The sequence below is a fragment of the Numenius arquata genome, chromosome 7 (assembly GCF_964106895.1).
Source record: "Numenius arquata chromosome 7, bNumArq3.hap1.1, whole genome shotgun sequence".
In the NCBI taxonomy this organism is placed as follows: Eukaryota; Metazoa; Chordata; class Aves; order Charadriiformes; family Scolopacidae; genus Numenius; species Numenius arquata.
In genome coordinates this window covers 14,164,577-14,180,554 of record NC_133582.1, presented here as the reverse complement: position 1 = coordinate 14,180,554, position 15,978 = coordinate 14,164,577, and the positions used below count along the sequence as shown (strand labels likewise).

At 40.2% G+C, this 15,978-nt stretch overlaps 1 protein-coding gene across 1 annotated transcript in view; it reads right to left on the bottom strand.

Moving 5' to 3' along the window:
- The window catches only part of CRYBG1 (crystallin beta-gamma domain containing 1), a 97,630-nt gene that overhangs the window by 61,807 nt on the left and 19,845 nt on the right, over nucleotides 1–15,978 (bottom strand). Inside the window, exon 2 of the mRNA XM_074150677.1 lies at nucleotides 3,247–3,376. Coding sequence (XP_074006778.1) covers nucleotides 3,247–3,376 — 130 coding nt within the window. The remainder of the gene's footprint in view (nucleotides 1–3,246; nucleotides 3,377–15,978) is intronic.

Below are 15,978 nucleotides of genomic sequence, written 5' to 3'. Positions count from 1 at the left end.
GTATCTACTTTATGTAGTATAGCTTATATGACAGCTCAAATAATCTTCAATGTTGATCTGCATAGACCTTCTAAATACAAACAGGAATCTTATCAAGCTATTTTGCCTTCATTTGCAAACAATCTCAAAGACACCAAATACTCCTCCTATTTAGCTCCACTGAGTAAAACTGGATTGTGCAAATGTAACCAGGGATGGAATGCATTATTTGTGAGAAGGAAAAGGAATAAGCTGGTTTTAGAAGTCCAGAAATAGAGTATTTTGCAGAACTGACATCTCTAAATTATTTCTGGGGTTTTTTTTAGTATTTAATAGTGTGTTACCAAACTTCCATTTGCCAGAAGAGAAACTGCTAACTTTCATTTTCATAAAACAAATGCTTTGCACATTTAATAGTATAGGTAGAAGAGTCAAGAAAATTAAGTATTTTTTTAATTTGTATGATTTATTAACTTCTCATAGATCCAGTTTCCTCCAGTGATTTAATAAATATATGCTATTTATATATTTGATAAGAGATCTTAAAAATCTTTCACTGTTATATAGCCGACATGTTTACTTGTTCAAATCAGAAGCTTACACTGAAACAAAGTGATAAATCCCAGATGGCCTTGCAAAGGGAAAAAAAAGTGGAAATTTTTGTCAGAACTAGAAATACATCGGAATCAGCATCAAGGTATTTGATGAGAAAGCAATATTGATATAGAAGGATGTCGCTTTTTTCCTAAAACAATGATGTAGTGAGAGGAAATATTTCTGCCTTATAGTTTGGGCAACACAACATTCACTTACTTAGCAACACTAACAAGTGTTTTTAAACACTGTTTTAATTTCCTGTTGTTTTACCAACACTATTTATGAAACTCAAACAAAAAGAAACAAAGTTGCACTGTATATCAAGATCAGCTGCTGTGAAGTACAGGAATAGGTAAGACGAAGATTTGTTAAACCACCCTGGAAGAAGATGAAAGGGGAAAACCAGGGTATATTATGATAGAAGTTTATTATACACTAGTTAATTGGGTGGAGAGAAGACTTTTTTGATCAAGCAAGGGAAGCATCCAAAAAGGACAGAACCTGACGGCTTTAATTACTTCTTGGAATTAATTATATTTTTTTCTGTTGGAAAAGAAATACAAGACAGAGACCGTCCAACAAGTTCTTGGAATATGCTGGGGACAGCTTTTTCTTCAGAAGGTGAACAAAACCATTAAGGGAGTGGCTATTTTAGATCTTCTGCTGACTAGTAGGCACGAACTGGCTGAGAGCGGAAGGGAATTTAGGTGAAAGTGAACTTCATCATTTAATGATCACTACTACAAAAAGGAAAGGGAAAGCATCAAAATAAAACTACTTTCTCTCTTTTCTTTTCTTTTTTTTTTTTTTTCCGAAAAGAAAACCAAATGTTAACAAGCTCCAGAGACTGATAAGCAAGGTTTCTTAGGAAGACTGTTTAATTAATAAAAGAATGCAGGAGAGCTTGTCTGTTTTAGTCATTGCTGGAGTCAGCTCTTAATTATCCGAGGTAAAGGGAATAACCTAAATTAGCCAAAAACAGAGGATAATACAAATTAGGTTGTGTAAATTAGTCTGCAAGACTCTACTTAGTACATTCACCTTTGAAAGGCTTATGAACAGATTTCCGTAGAGAGAACAGCCACAGAGAGGAGCCTGGTGCAAACAGCTTATGTTCTGTGTCATGCACCATTTTCTACTGCTCTCCCACAAGAAATGCTGAGGGAAGGCAGGCTTCATTAAACCCCAGTTCCCATAAAGCATCTATCATCAGCAGGTGACTCTATATTATTACACACATTAACAGATTATCCCAATACAGAAGAAACTGCTGAATTACACACACACACACACAATTTCCTTGACTTTTATGATTTATCTAACAATCAGACCTTTGTGAAGAAGAAAATGATGTGACCTGCTCTGATACTCTTTTAGGTGCTTCATTTAAATGCTTTTGAATATTCTAAGTACAAACGGATTGGGTCCAGGATAGAGGAATGACACCCCAACAGTTTAACTTAGCTGTAAGCGTGAACAATTTATTCCAAAGGGGGAACAAATTGCCAACTCAGAGCTCTCTAAATAACAGCTGAATTCTGCCATTCTTAAATTTCTACTGAAAAAAATCAAACATCTACTTGTTTTTCTGGGAGAAGTTCTTTCAAGGAGTTAATATACAAGTCCATCCAAGACGGCAATACGGTTAACAGGATTTTTTCCTGTTGGAAAGCTAATTCCCCAGCTGGCTCTACTGCAATAGAAGTGTCATCCCATCACAGTACTGCACCATTTTGCTGTTTCATCACTGAGCTCTTTTTGTAGGCATGTTTCTACAGTATCAACAGAACTAAGATGCTGAATGAGACCACAAGGGATGTTTGGGGTTTGTATTATTTGCATATTCAACTAAAGACCAATGAGTCTTTTCTAAAGGTTTCATATAGAAATTAGTAGATGAGATTTGCTGGCTTGACAAGACTAGACAATAAATGTATTTGTTTTAAAGACAGAATATTTTAAGCCCTCATCAAATACATTCAGATTAATATTAGTTCCACAACCAAGAAAAAAGCAACTTTTTCAATTACTGGCTTGCTGTGTACTTTGTTAATGTGGAAAAAAAGTATTTCTCTCTCCATGGAAAGATTACAATAAAGACAAGAATGGCATTGCACAACCTTGTCTGCAATCTGAAATTAAGTTCTCACATTAGAACAGAAGTAATTAGCATTTTCCCTAGCTTGCTTCCATGCAGTAATACTACTGCCAAGCAAATGAGTAACACTACATGAGTTAAATGAACACTAGAAACCAAATGTGTAGCCTTTTCTCCCTCTCTGGAATAAAACTTAACATAGAAAACAGTACAGGTTAAGTGAGAAGCTGTAAAAGTGTAGGTGCTGTTCCTTTATTATTTTGGCTTATATATATTTTATGAACAAAAGGAAAAAGCCATATGGTTTGTGAGAGCACGTGGAACATCTCCTCGAGCCATTTCCTTTGTTGGCTCTTCATGCCAGCAATAGTTATTATGTACCTTCCTTATTTCCGTACATGATATTCATTTGAAAAATTTCCAGTGCTTTAAACACAGATCTTTTAAAGGAAGATTACAATTATACCTAGTTTTAAATTCTGTTTCCAGAATAATCATCTTCTTTATGAAATACATAAGTGTGTGTATATATGTGTATTTTATATAAACACACATATTTAGTTTTCTCTTACCTTTCTAAGTGCTGCTGGTAATGAGGCAGTAGACATTGATATCGCTGGAAGAACATAAGAGTGCTGACAGATTACTGGTGGTATTTGGTTTTCTTCAACAGTATAGTGTCTACCTGATATATCACAGTACCTGAAAGCAGAGAAAAGACTGCTCAATTAATACATCCGAGCGGAATAAAGTCTGAGCTAATATCTAGTATATTTCTCAACAAAATACATTATGCTGTTTTCTCCTGTTGTAGTGGTTCCAGTACTTCTAAAGTTTATGGCTATATTTTAGTCAAACTACTTGCTCCTCTTGTTAGACATTAATTCATCCCACCTGCATTAGCTATCTGAAACTCTAACTTGTCAGCTTTTTCCTGATAACAAAACAACCAAAAACCGAATACAATATTCATCAGGATAACCACATCAGAGCCACAAGGCAGAAAAATTAGTCGTCTTATCTTATGTCACTCCACCTCTACAGACACAGCAGATGATTACAACCTTTGGAGCTTATAGTTCCACATTACATCACACGTTCTGTTCACCTTCCTTCTGGAAGCTGTCTCACAAAAGAATCAGTTGAATTCTCAAAACAGAAGGTCATTTATTGGGAAGATGCTGTCACAATGAAAGTCTATACAATCTTTAAAACAATACATTAATTTTTAACAAGTCAGTCCTAAAGCTTAATGAACCTAATTTTGCTTGTGCTTATTCTGCAGTGTCAATTTTGAAATTCTGAATCCAAAGAACATGGAAAAGCACACTTAGTCACCTCCTCAGAGAGAAATAAAATAGTAAAAACTGAACAACTCATATCATCTCTTTCATTTCACTGCATGAAAAATCAAAGTAGCAAGAATACAGAGTTCTCTGAAGATATGGTTTTATTAAAAAGGCTGATGAAAATGACACTTTATATATTTAGTCTTATTACAATTAGATAAAATCAACTTGTCTCTTGTCCTCCTGCCATGCACCACTGTGAAGAGTCTGGTTCTTGGGAACCTCCTCACATGTACTTGGGTGGCCTCCAACACTCCCCAAAGCTGTCTGTTCCTCCAGACTGAAGAATGCCCAATTCTCCACCCTCTCCTCACAGGACAAGTGCAGCCTCACAGGCAACCCCTGACTGTAGTGGTGGCCATCTGATGAACTCATTCCAGTTTGAAACACTGTGATACTTTTAGGTAGGAAATACCCTCATCAAATATTTTTCTTTCAGCAAAAAAAAATGTCGCAAAATGTTTTTGTTTTGTTTTGTCCTTAAAATATGTATATTTTCCATTTCAGTTGGATCAAAACTCCCTTTCCCACGGGCTTCTTTTCCAGACTCATCACAAAGTACCAAATTCAGCTCTGTTTGTACAACTTTAGTTGCAAATTTAGTTTTATAACTGACTGCCATATAGAGTTTTCAAAGAGTAAATAAGAGAGCAGAAAAGCCTCAGGCATATTTACAGAGGCACTCAGTTTATTGCATAATTGTGGTGAAAATGTTTTGACATTTTAACACATATCCTAATAAACTTGTGCAATTATTTTTGTTTATTTACCTATTTCTAAGGAAGAAACTGCATCACTCTCAATAGCTGGTTACCTTCTCCAAGCCGTAGCTGACTTTGAGCTGTCCATCATAATTTTTATTTTCTGCCTTTGCCAATGGAGGTTGCTTTTGGGGTGGTTCCATGCACATTGTAGATTCAACGAGAGAATTCAAAAGTCACGTTAACCAGCTGCTCACCTGGTGCTGAAAGATTCTGTCGCATCCTACCCTATCTGATATACATACTGGAGGCCTCTGTAGGACCACTCAAGGGAGCAACAGTAGACTGAGGACTATCAACTCGGTGACTCAGAGCAGCGGAACAAGTGACATAGTATGGGCAGGAGACTGGGAAGGCGCTTGGTTGAAGTCTGAGTAAGAAGGAGGAAAATAACGGCGCACCATGGGAAGTGGATGGAAGAGCTGTCACGTGCTGAGGTGACACCAACTCTCTGCAAGAGGCCACCACGGTGCTGCTGGGCTGGTGCCAAGCGTCTGCACCCCAAGTGCTATATAATGAACATATGTCAGAAAACAACATGCCACCAATCCCACATGTCAAAGTGCCAAGAGGAGGAAGCTCCGGGGAGCAAACAGTTCCTAGGTAGGAAGTCGTGATGTTTCCCCAGGACCCGCCGTGTCCTGCTGTGGAAGGGTGCTGTGCCCCAGGTGAGCCAGCAACACCCACCTGGGAGGCACTTGATGGCTCCCCTCCAGCAATAGAGGCAGGACCCCCCCAGGGCGACCCTCACACGTCACCCCCATGGGCCCACTCCTGGCCACAGTGGAGGACCACCAGTCCCTGAGACACCGTTAGACCTCAGGGCACTGGCAGGTCCATGGGAAGCGGCTGCTTTCAGAGTTACGGTGAATCAGCACTGTTTCTTTCATACACCTTTTTTTTTAACGGACACTATTTTCGTGCCAAAAGCTGGAGCTGACAGAAGCAGCGTGAAAAGTTTCAACCCGAAGACGGCTGGAAAACAGCCAACTCCGGATTTCCAAGTGGATGAGAAGAGGCACTCTTTGAATTTCTTCACGGTTTAAGGTCTATCCTCCCAACAATCTGCTGATGAGCTAAGCTCACCAGAGCCTCCCAAAAGCTTTCTTTTATGGCACCGGGCAGTTTTCCAGGGAAACGCTGCGGTACGCTTCCCGCCTGAGGGCATGGGCAGGCACACAAGCTGCCGGGGGCAAGCCAGGGTGTGAAGGCACCGCGCTGCACCTCCTCTGCCCTGACTGCCCAGCCAAATTCCCTCCTTCCAGCCCAAATGGGGAGCAGCTAGCCCCGACTCCCTGTGGAGAAACTCACCGTGGGGCAAGGGCAGGCGGGTGGACAGTTATGGTGGAGGAGCTGACTCACCGCCAACCCACACCCTGGCTTTCCTCACCCGGGCTTGTTTGTGTAACCATACCCTCTCGCTCAAAGCCCCAAGGGCCCAGGGGGAAAAAGGTGCTTGCAACACGCTCGGCATGTTATGAAACCCTCCCAGACATTTTGCAAGGCCCATCAATTGTCGGAGGCACTTGGAGAGGAGATTTGTCTGGGGAGGTAAGAATTTTTGAATCAGAAAAAATATTCAGGGGTGAATATTTATGATAGACTGAGTAGTTCATTGTCTGTTACATGTTTGGCTACTAAATAGTACAACTAATTACGTTAAAAATGCTCAGAGTATGTTTACCTGGTCTACGGCAATGTGTGTCTGGCATGTTTTCATATAGCTAATGAAAATAATAACTAATTCTACAGTGAAGCAAAGGAAGAGCAGGTAGGAGGCCTTGGAAATTACCAAGCTTTTGAAGAGAGCATGAGGCACTAAAAGGAGGAAGGAGAAGTTCTGTAGGTATATATGTCTTCTCTTTACCAGTACAGGGATACTGGTTCATGGCAGAACTACTGACTGGAAGAGGAAAGCATCAGATAGGAATTAAACTGGGGAGTGCTCTCTTCATCCTGACCGCACACCTTGGCCCCATTGCTCGTACCTGTCTGGGCCTAAGTCCCTAGTAGCAACACAATGCTATCCTATTAACCGTCTTAATTGTCTTACAATATCATGGCAATTACAAATCATTTTGAAGGAAATTAACCAGAAGACAAAAATATATGCAAACACTGAGATAAGACCAATAAGCAAACAATGCACAAAGAAAAAGAAGAAAAGAGGAGATTGTCATACATTTTAAACTAATAATGCTTACTAAATTGGCATCCTTATAATTTTACAGACACGGCTTCCACCGTAATCCATCATATTCAGCCCTGATATCCATCTCCAGTCTGCTATTTTTCAGAACAGCCTTCACTCTGTACCTGGTAGATGGTTCTTGCATATTAATTCCCATTTTTCAATCAACACTTTTACACAGGATGAGATCATTTTTTAAAAAAGAGAGAGCATGTATGAGCAAGAGCAACTTGATTAAAACAGAAAGACATCTTGTTTGTTTATTCAGATCCTCTGCCCAGTCTCCCCCCTCCCATGCCGTATCAGCACTTAAATTTTTCCCTGGGACCAGCAAATATCAATTTGAACAGCAAAGCTGTCTGTGCTAAAGATTTACTGCAGAACATAGAACAACATTAAGAGCAGTAAAGGGCTTTTCCCCAGCACGCCCACCACCCAGGTGCTCATGACTACGATGGGTGCACCTACGCTGTCAATTTACCTCCCTGGTTCATTCCCCGGTCCTGGTCCCCTTGTCAGCCATACTGCACATGCATCACTTTGTGCTTGGGCTCTCCTCTGGAGGACATCAGCTACTTCACTCCGAGGAAGAGCCGAGGTGCAGCTCTGTGGACGGACTGCCCTACGGATGGGAGAGCAAGGATGGGACTACACCAGCTTTGGCTCCTCCTGCCCTGCACTATCCCAGGTAGCCTCCTGCCCTCAGACACCCCCTCTGTGCCCCACACCACACCCCACAGCATGCTGCGTACCTTCGGCATAATGCTATAAAAACACCAGTCTTGCAGGCAGCAAAGCAGCCCTCACATTACCTCAGACACTTTGAACTGAAGCCACAAAAATATAATTATCGTCTCAGAGCCACGGGGGCATCGGGCCCAGGTCAAGTGTTAGGCAGCACAAACACAGCCAGTTCACTCTAGAGGCGTGTAATCTTGAGAGGTGTGGATGCATATATAAGGACCGTTCCCTGGGGCAGATCTTTTAGCAGTGTAGACTCTGTTTTAAACAAGTTTGTTGTTTGGGTTTTTTTATTGAACATTATTTGAGTTGCTGTAGTTACAGTCTTAATATATTTTGAGCATTTCAAACAGCCTGCTCTGGGCTGAAGTTTTCCATACAAAGCTACTGCTTGTTACACCTTCTGTCATCTCTTCCACAAAACCAGTATGTGGACTTCCCGCGCAGTCTGCAGCAAGCTACGTACAGCACTCACATCTCCTCTTCCCACTGCCTCAGTCCTCCTATTACTGTATCCCCAGTTGAAGAAGAGAAGAGCTGCTTCTCTTCCCTTCACTAGAGCATTGTTCAGACCTGAACCAACTTCAGCTCCTATACAAAGCGTTTGTTACACTGGGGTAACTAAACACTTCTTGTACCTACCCACCTACCCATACAGCTTTTCAAGAGGTGAAAATGCCGGAGCAGACACAGGCATCCTCGAAGGGACGTGTGTTTGGGACACAACTGTTGTATGACCTTCTGCCGTGGGAGCGACAGGTTGTGATTTTTATAGGAAAACTGAGCATCTCAAACTTCTCCCAGGCCCTGGGACTGCTGAGTGGCTCTGAGCTCCTCCTGGGGCATGGCTTTAAGAAGTGGCGGGGAGGCACGCACCCTCTTGTGCCATCACCCTGCCATCTAATGGCCAGGCTTCAGATTGACAGATGAATCAAGTTTTACCTTTCTGCCTCCACCTTTCTAGATCCTAGAGATAGAAAAAGCTGTTTAAACTACCTTAGGTCACATCTTGTCAGGGCAGATGTATTCGTACTAGCTCACTTCGAAGTGTTTTGTCATACATCTTAATAACAGGGTTAATACCTCACCTAAAAGTACCCTTTGTTATAGTCACTCTGCTCTGCCTTACTATGTCAGCCTAAATAATTCCTTTCTTTGTTTGGCAAATTCACACCATTTAAATATTTGCAGGCTTCAGCTGTAACTCTCACCCAGACATTATTTAGCATAACCTTTCCTTTTGTAAATGAATTCCCGCGTTCTCCTCTCTGTTTCCTTCTGACAACATCCCTCCAGCAAAGATGTGTCCAGAGCTGGACACAATGGTCCCGTTCCAGTCCCATCAAAAATCACGAAGAGCAGGTCTGCTGCCTCCTCGCTTTGTTCCACGATACATTTGCACACACAAGGACTGCACAGGGCTTTTTCTGAGCCACTGTAACACCACAAACTTGTCATACTTGTTGTCCACTGCCATACCTACACGTATTTGTTTTTTCAGCCCTACTGCCTTCCCAGTACAATATATTAATTTCAGGTCATTAAATGTATTTGTTTGCATTTGGCAGTTTGTTGAAGCTCTGAGCCACTGCTCATGAGATGAAATGGTTTCAAGCTTCGGGCTTTCTTGCGCTTCAAACAGCATGCAATTGGAAATACTACAGTCATTAGTCCTTCAAAACATGTTTTCCCGAGTCCTCACACGGATACACAGTGTTGCTCTTTAGCCACATCTTTAACACAGTGAATCCAGGCTGATTCTGGTTTCTTATTCCAAGTGACCCTTTTCCATTTTGCAAAATCAAAAAGCCCCACTGTCATAGAAATTATTGCAGCTCTTCATTATGTTTAAATTTAACTTCTTTAGTACCTCGACTAATTGGGAAATAAACCCAATACAGACACTTCAGACTGAGAATAGCTGCATTTGAATTGTGAGGTTATCTCCTAAATAATCCGGAAACCTAGTGAATAATATTTTTAGCTGCACCAGAAGCCCAGCCATTATACAGCTAGTTAAAATCTTCATGAATAGTAGTGTAAAGCTTGATCTACCTCCAGCCTGTACCAGATGCTTCTCACCATTTCACGCTTTTGCCTCCTGGGAATCTCAACTAAGGAATTTATTCGCTGTAACAGATTAAATTTTGTATCTTGCTGGCATCATAAATATCTTCTCAGCAATTCCACTTTCCCCCTTTTCATACCTACGAACCAGATTATCATTCTGTATTAATGATGCCATGAGGAGATGCATCATAAATTTCAGTTAATGCCTACCACAACCAATCACTTCTTTTTGGTTGCACTTGTAGCTCTTGCTTGCACAGGAAAAAATCACAATCTAACAAAACCAACAAAAATAGCACCTTTGCTTGGTACAAAAACACTTGAAGATACACTGATACACTTTCTGAAAACTGGTTTCAAAGGAGGAACACATTTTGTCATTTGATTACTTGGGAGACTATTTGAATTAACTGAAGCTCTTTTCTATTCTGTAATTTGAAGACTACTAGCAAACTTTGTCCATTACTACTTTTCTAGAAACTGAACCCCGTGTGCTGATCATGAAGTCTAAAAATAAAATATATTTTAAAAATTATTGTAAGATGCCCTCCTTTGATAGCGCTTTTTTTTTTTTTTTTCATTAATTACCATCTGGCCACTGGGTGGCACGATGTGCCCCAAATAAACCATGTTGCCTGTGATAACAACTCTGTTCGTTCCACAGCTAAGTGTTGACAGTACATCAACTCCACCTATGCTGGTATGTTTCGGAAACAGCTAAAGTTTATTACTAAAATTGACTTTGCAAAATATTTCTGAAGTTTCCCATTGTAATTTTTTTACTCCCGTTTTTCAGGAAAAATGAAGGTTTATAAAAAAACCTCAATTCTTTGAAAACCTCTATTCTTTGAATACATGTAAGTTCTGGCAACTTTTGAGAGCATCTGACATTTAATTGGTAGATGTGATAGAGAAGATACATAATGACCTTTGTTGCTTTGTATTAATATAAAATAAATCATGTCTGACATCGCAGAAGCATCCAGTGAGCCCAAGCAAAGACAGGTTCCAGTTTGGGTGGGCATTGAACAAGAACCCACCACTGGCATCCTCACTACCAGAGATTATTTGTAACTATGCCGCACTGGATTATCTCACTGAGTGTAGAGCTAATCTTTATATTTATATTCCGACCTAGCTTTAAGCATTGTATAAACAATAATCATCACATTGACTTAACCTAACAAAGGTAATCTCTCATTTTATATAGTAAGAAGCTCAAAGAACCAGATGAAGCTGTTTGACTGAGGAGACAGAAAGCTAGCATCACTCATTTCTTTAAACACATGATGCTTTTCTTTCTTTGTTCATATTGACTCACCATGACTTGATGAACTGAAATATCATGTTACCGCATAATTTTGCTACTTTCTGTAGCTACATCGAGAGATACAGAAAGATGTTTACAAATTCAAGGACATGAAAATACTTCTGAACATAGAGACTCACACTTGCAATGCTTTTCCCCTGCTCTTTTCTGTGAGTATTAGCATTTGGTTCAAAGTGATAGCTGGAAAAAAAATTAGCAAAGTTTGCACTCTCTGCTCTTTAAAGTTTGTTGTGAGCATCTACCAATCTGCCCTAGACTAAACTCCCACTTTGAAAAAGTCTAATTCATCTGGGCATCTCTACATAGAGTGCAATCCCAGCAGCAAATAGGGAAGTCTTTAATTCTTAGAAAAAAGTTTCTGCCCACAAGAAGGGATGAAACAGGTTCACATTGCACCAAAACGGGCCCCTCAAGTTCCCCCTTGGCCGCCTGCGAGACAGCCTGTGCAGGGTGGGTGCAGAGGCAGCAGGGGGGGATGCACAAGCCAAGGACACCTGAGCACGTCTTGTCATACAGAAATAAATGACCACAGCGCCAGGATGCGGCTGGGGACCGCAGCTTTCAGCAAGGTCTCCTTCAGCATGAGGTCCCAGAAGATTACGCAGCCTTACACTATGGTTCTCCCTGCTCCAGCATCTCCTGCACCCATCGGGCCAGTGAGGAGACCCCCGGGCAGGTCCCATGAGCCGAGCAGCACGCAGAGGGGTGAACGCCCCTCCCCAACAGCACAGGCCAAGAGAATGAGGAACAGGCCAAATGAATGAGATGCACGCAGGGCTTGTGAGGTCTGACTGGTGCTGCATAAACTCATCAATTTATCTATTCATCAAAATCTTCATAAACCACACCCTGCAATTACAGCAAAGGAACTCACCTGAAATGAGTTGATTTCATGAGCTAAATTAGCCCACTGTCTGGAACAAAGACAATCAACTAGCGTGGTACCAGCCATTTTACATTTGCATCAATTATGCTAAGCCTAATTGAAATTCGGGCTTTTGGCAACAAAACACTGAGCCACCTTTTGCTCAGAAACTATCACTGTGGCTTATATTCAATGGGGATTTGTGATCACGAATTGCATTAATGTAAGACCATTTCTGAGTATCAACAATCTAGGAAACCTATAAAACAGTTCCAAACATGCTACAGAAAAAAAAAAAAGCAAATATATTTTTTAAAAAGTGGCACTACAGAGGCACCAGTTAAGAATGTAGACTTGGAAATTTAGCTTTGAAAACTGGCCATTACAATTTTACTGAGCTTTAAGTAGAAAGGAAGAACAATTTATTGTTGAGCAACTGTTTTTGATGCCAGGAATGGAAAATTGAATTAAAATGACATATTCAGTAAGAAGTAACAGGAAAACACAAAGTTATACTTAGATAAGTCAGCTCATGTGATGTGTTGTGTTTTATTGCTTCCAGACTTAATAATGGACTGTATGATTTCAGGTTTCAAATAATGATAACTTCATTGCAAAAGATATTATTTTAGGTTTATTTTAGGTTAGATAGCTTTTCTCATTTGCCTAAAAACATGCACCTGCAGAGATTTTAATATAAATCCTAACATTTTACTATTTGGGTTTAAGAAACCACTAATTAATCTCATTCAAATTCTCTGTGTATTTCTATATGAAACAACTGAGTGAAGTTTGAATCATATCTTAAAGTAATAGGATGACAATACTCAATCACTATTTATAAATGTGTTCAACAGGCCAGGTCCATGGCTGTAATGTCTTAGAGCAAACAATCTTTATGTTATATGTGTATTTACAGTTATATTTATGAGGAAAAACAACACTAAAAATGTTTTAACACAGACATACTTCAAGATACAACTTAGAAAAATCTATTTTCCTACATCCTATGGCTTTTCAAGTCATGAGTCCAGCAGAAATAGTAGTTCAGGGAAATCTTGGGAATCGTTAAGCCAGGCGAACAACAGAGAAGGTGAAAAGGCAACTCACAAGCAATATGTATCAGTGCAGGCACAGATGCAGCATAAAAACTGGTTTTGTCACACACTCTAGCCCAGCACCAACATGAGATACCATTTAACAGTACATCCCAAAGCCCACAGATTATTATCAGCACTCTTCATTCTTATATCCTTTTGAGAGCAATGAATACAGATATTTAAATTGTCAAAAGTTACACATCAAATTAAACACGTGGATATGGATGGGCTTTCTTCATACCTCCACAGAGGACAGGCTTTCCACCAGCTCAAACAGACATCATAACATCGATTTACACCACGAAGTGCTTCTCTGAAGTCATATGGGCTTTTTAAGAAGGACTAACTCACAGAGCAAGTAGCAGCACACTTCAGAATTCGTACTGGATACGAAGTTCACAGCGAGGCAGCCTACCTGCATCTCTGCATCTTATCTCTATGGAGCCAGAAGACCACGGACTTCACATTTAGAGTTTGTTTCGCTTCACCTTTGGAGGAATGAGAAGTTGTCTCCCAGCAATATTTTTGCCTCTTGTCAAACCTATTTATCACTTCCCTCCTCTACCTCCTTCTCTTTCCCACAGTTACCAAAAGTGATCTTGCAGGCTGTGAGGGAAGGTATAAGAAGGGATGTGAAAAACAGAAGAGAGGGAAATGAAAAATGAACATGAGAGGATGCTGAGACAGGCGGGGCAGACAAACTAGAGAGAGTATTTTCTTAACTGGGACACTGACAGCCCAGTTAATTTTGTGTAAGGCTTTGTTATTTAAAATTCTGAGCATTTTGTTACAATTCAGTACACTTACTTAATGCTGCTTCCACTTTGCTCATTAACAGCTCTCTTCTGGATTACTAAACTACAAGGCCTTCAACTATTGGTTATGAACAGCTCATCTTCCAACCTCAATGCTTGTTCATCCTAGGGTGCTTAAACACCTCCTGAGCAGGAAACACCTACAAGTTAATTACATTAAATGTCTGGGATGGAGACTGCCAAGCGGTTCTGAAGACAGGAAAGCAGGCAGAGACTCTCTGTAATGAGTAAAAGCAATGTGCTCCTATAATGAGATCATTATATCAAAAGAAAAATCCTAAGAAAAAACTAAGCAAGTTTTTAACTTTGAGGAAGCTGGTTAAGACAAACTATTTCTCTCTCTTGCACTGATGTGTGACCACACCTCTATAAAAGAAATACATTTATCTTGTCTCTTAGATTTAACAACCAGATAGCCAGGGCAGAGGTGGCTAATCTCAATGCACATGCACTTCTGAGTGAAAACAAATTTGATTTGTCCACAAGCCCACAAGCCTTAACTTTCAGCCCCACCTACTCTTCTGACTGGCTCAAGTCTATTATTAATGAAAGCTCCCTCTCCACGTGACAAGCAAATTTAGATATAGTCCTCCTTATCTTCAATTAAAGATGCCATCTATAAAATTATAAGATTACTTTGGTTGTGTTTGAAGCTGAATTAGGAAGAAAAACTTCAGGGACTGAATTTGCTCTTAGTAGCCTGCAGCTATAGCACCACATATTCTTACCACGTCTACGTGATAAGGGCTATACCAAGCAGGAGCAACCTCCACGCTGTTTGCTGAAGGAAGTAATTTTCCTGTCTCAGGGTCATACTTCAGTTCTGTGTCATCGAGAAGTGAATTCCTTTGGTACGGCACTAAGTGACAAACTATATTGTTGGAGTGTGCATGCATACTACCTCAGTGGTTCTCATGCTCTATGTACCTTCGGTGTGTAAGCTCCTGGAAGCTTCCAGTCTTAAAAAGATCACATAACCATTTAAAAAAAAAGCAAACAAAAGCACCACATACAAAGTTTTCTGGTGTTCCTTTGGAGGCAAAGGTGTTTATACCATCCTACTGCTTCAGTAGGTGAGGCAGCTCAGTTTGGATTTGGGTCTTACGCAAGACATCATATTGACAGCTGAGTACAAAGAGTAATTAAGTAAACATCTCAAATCACGCAAAATAATTCTACTACAATTTCAATCACATTTTAATTTTAAGAAGGTTCACACATTAAGCTTTATCCTAAAGCATCATTTGGTACAAATGTATTACGAGTCTTGGACTTTACACATGAAATGCAAGTCGTTCTGGAGCCAGTTCAAAGACTGACTTAAGTCATTGAGGATGTCCTATTTACAATAGCTTAGTACAGAGTCATCTGCCAGCAACTCTGTAGTTACTTGCTAAAACCTTCTATTTTAATTTCTGCATTTGCCTACTTTCAACCCTCTAAGGGCTAAAACCAGTTTAACAAGGCATTTATCTTGTCATTTGTGACCCAGATGGGGCAACTCCTTCATAAGGGACAAAGAAATTAGAATCTCCCACAGATAAATCCTCAGGATTTGGGGGCAAAAACATTTTTTAGAATTGGGTTTTAGACTGCAGTGTATTTTGCCTTGATGATTTTTCAAAGTAAAACATAAACCCCTCCTTTCTTAAAAAACCTTCTCCCGACTAAAGGAGCCTTTTCAAAACTCTAAGTAATCTCCAAAAAAGAGCAAGAATAAATAACTAAACTAACCAACACTCTGTTACTAGGATCGGTAATGCAAAGGAAAAGAAAGTGGTCGTGTTCTTCTTGAGTTACATACACAGTGAAAGAAGTGACAACTTCAAACTCGGACCTTCAAGCATTCTGAAAGCCTGCTCTAGGCTGCTGTGTACAGTAAATCCACAATTGAAAATAAGTTAACCTGGCAGCAGCCCTTTAGGGCTGCAAAGTTTCCTCCTGCAAAGATACAGACTCCAAAATCTCTGTCAAGGGATATTCATTACCCGTAATTCAGAACTGTATTTTTTTCTGTCTTCGTATGAGATAATACTCACTTCAAAGACGCCAAGGATCAGAAAGGAGCAACCAAGAATGACA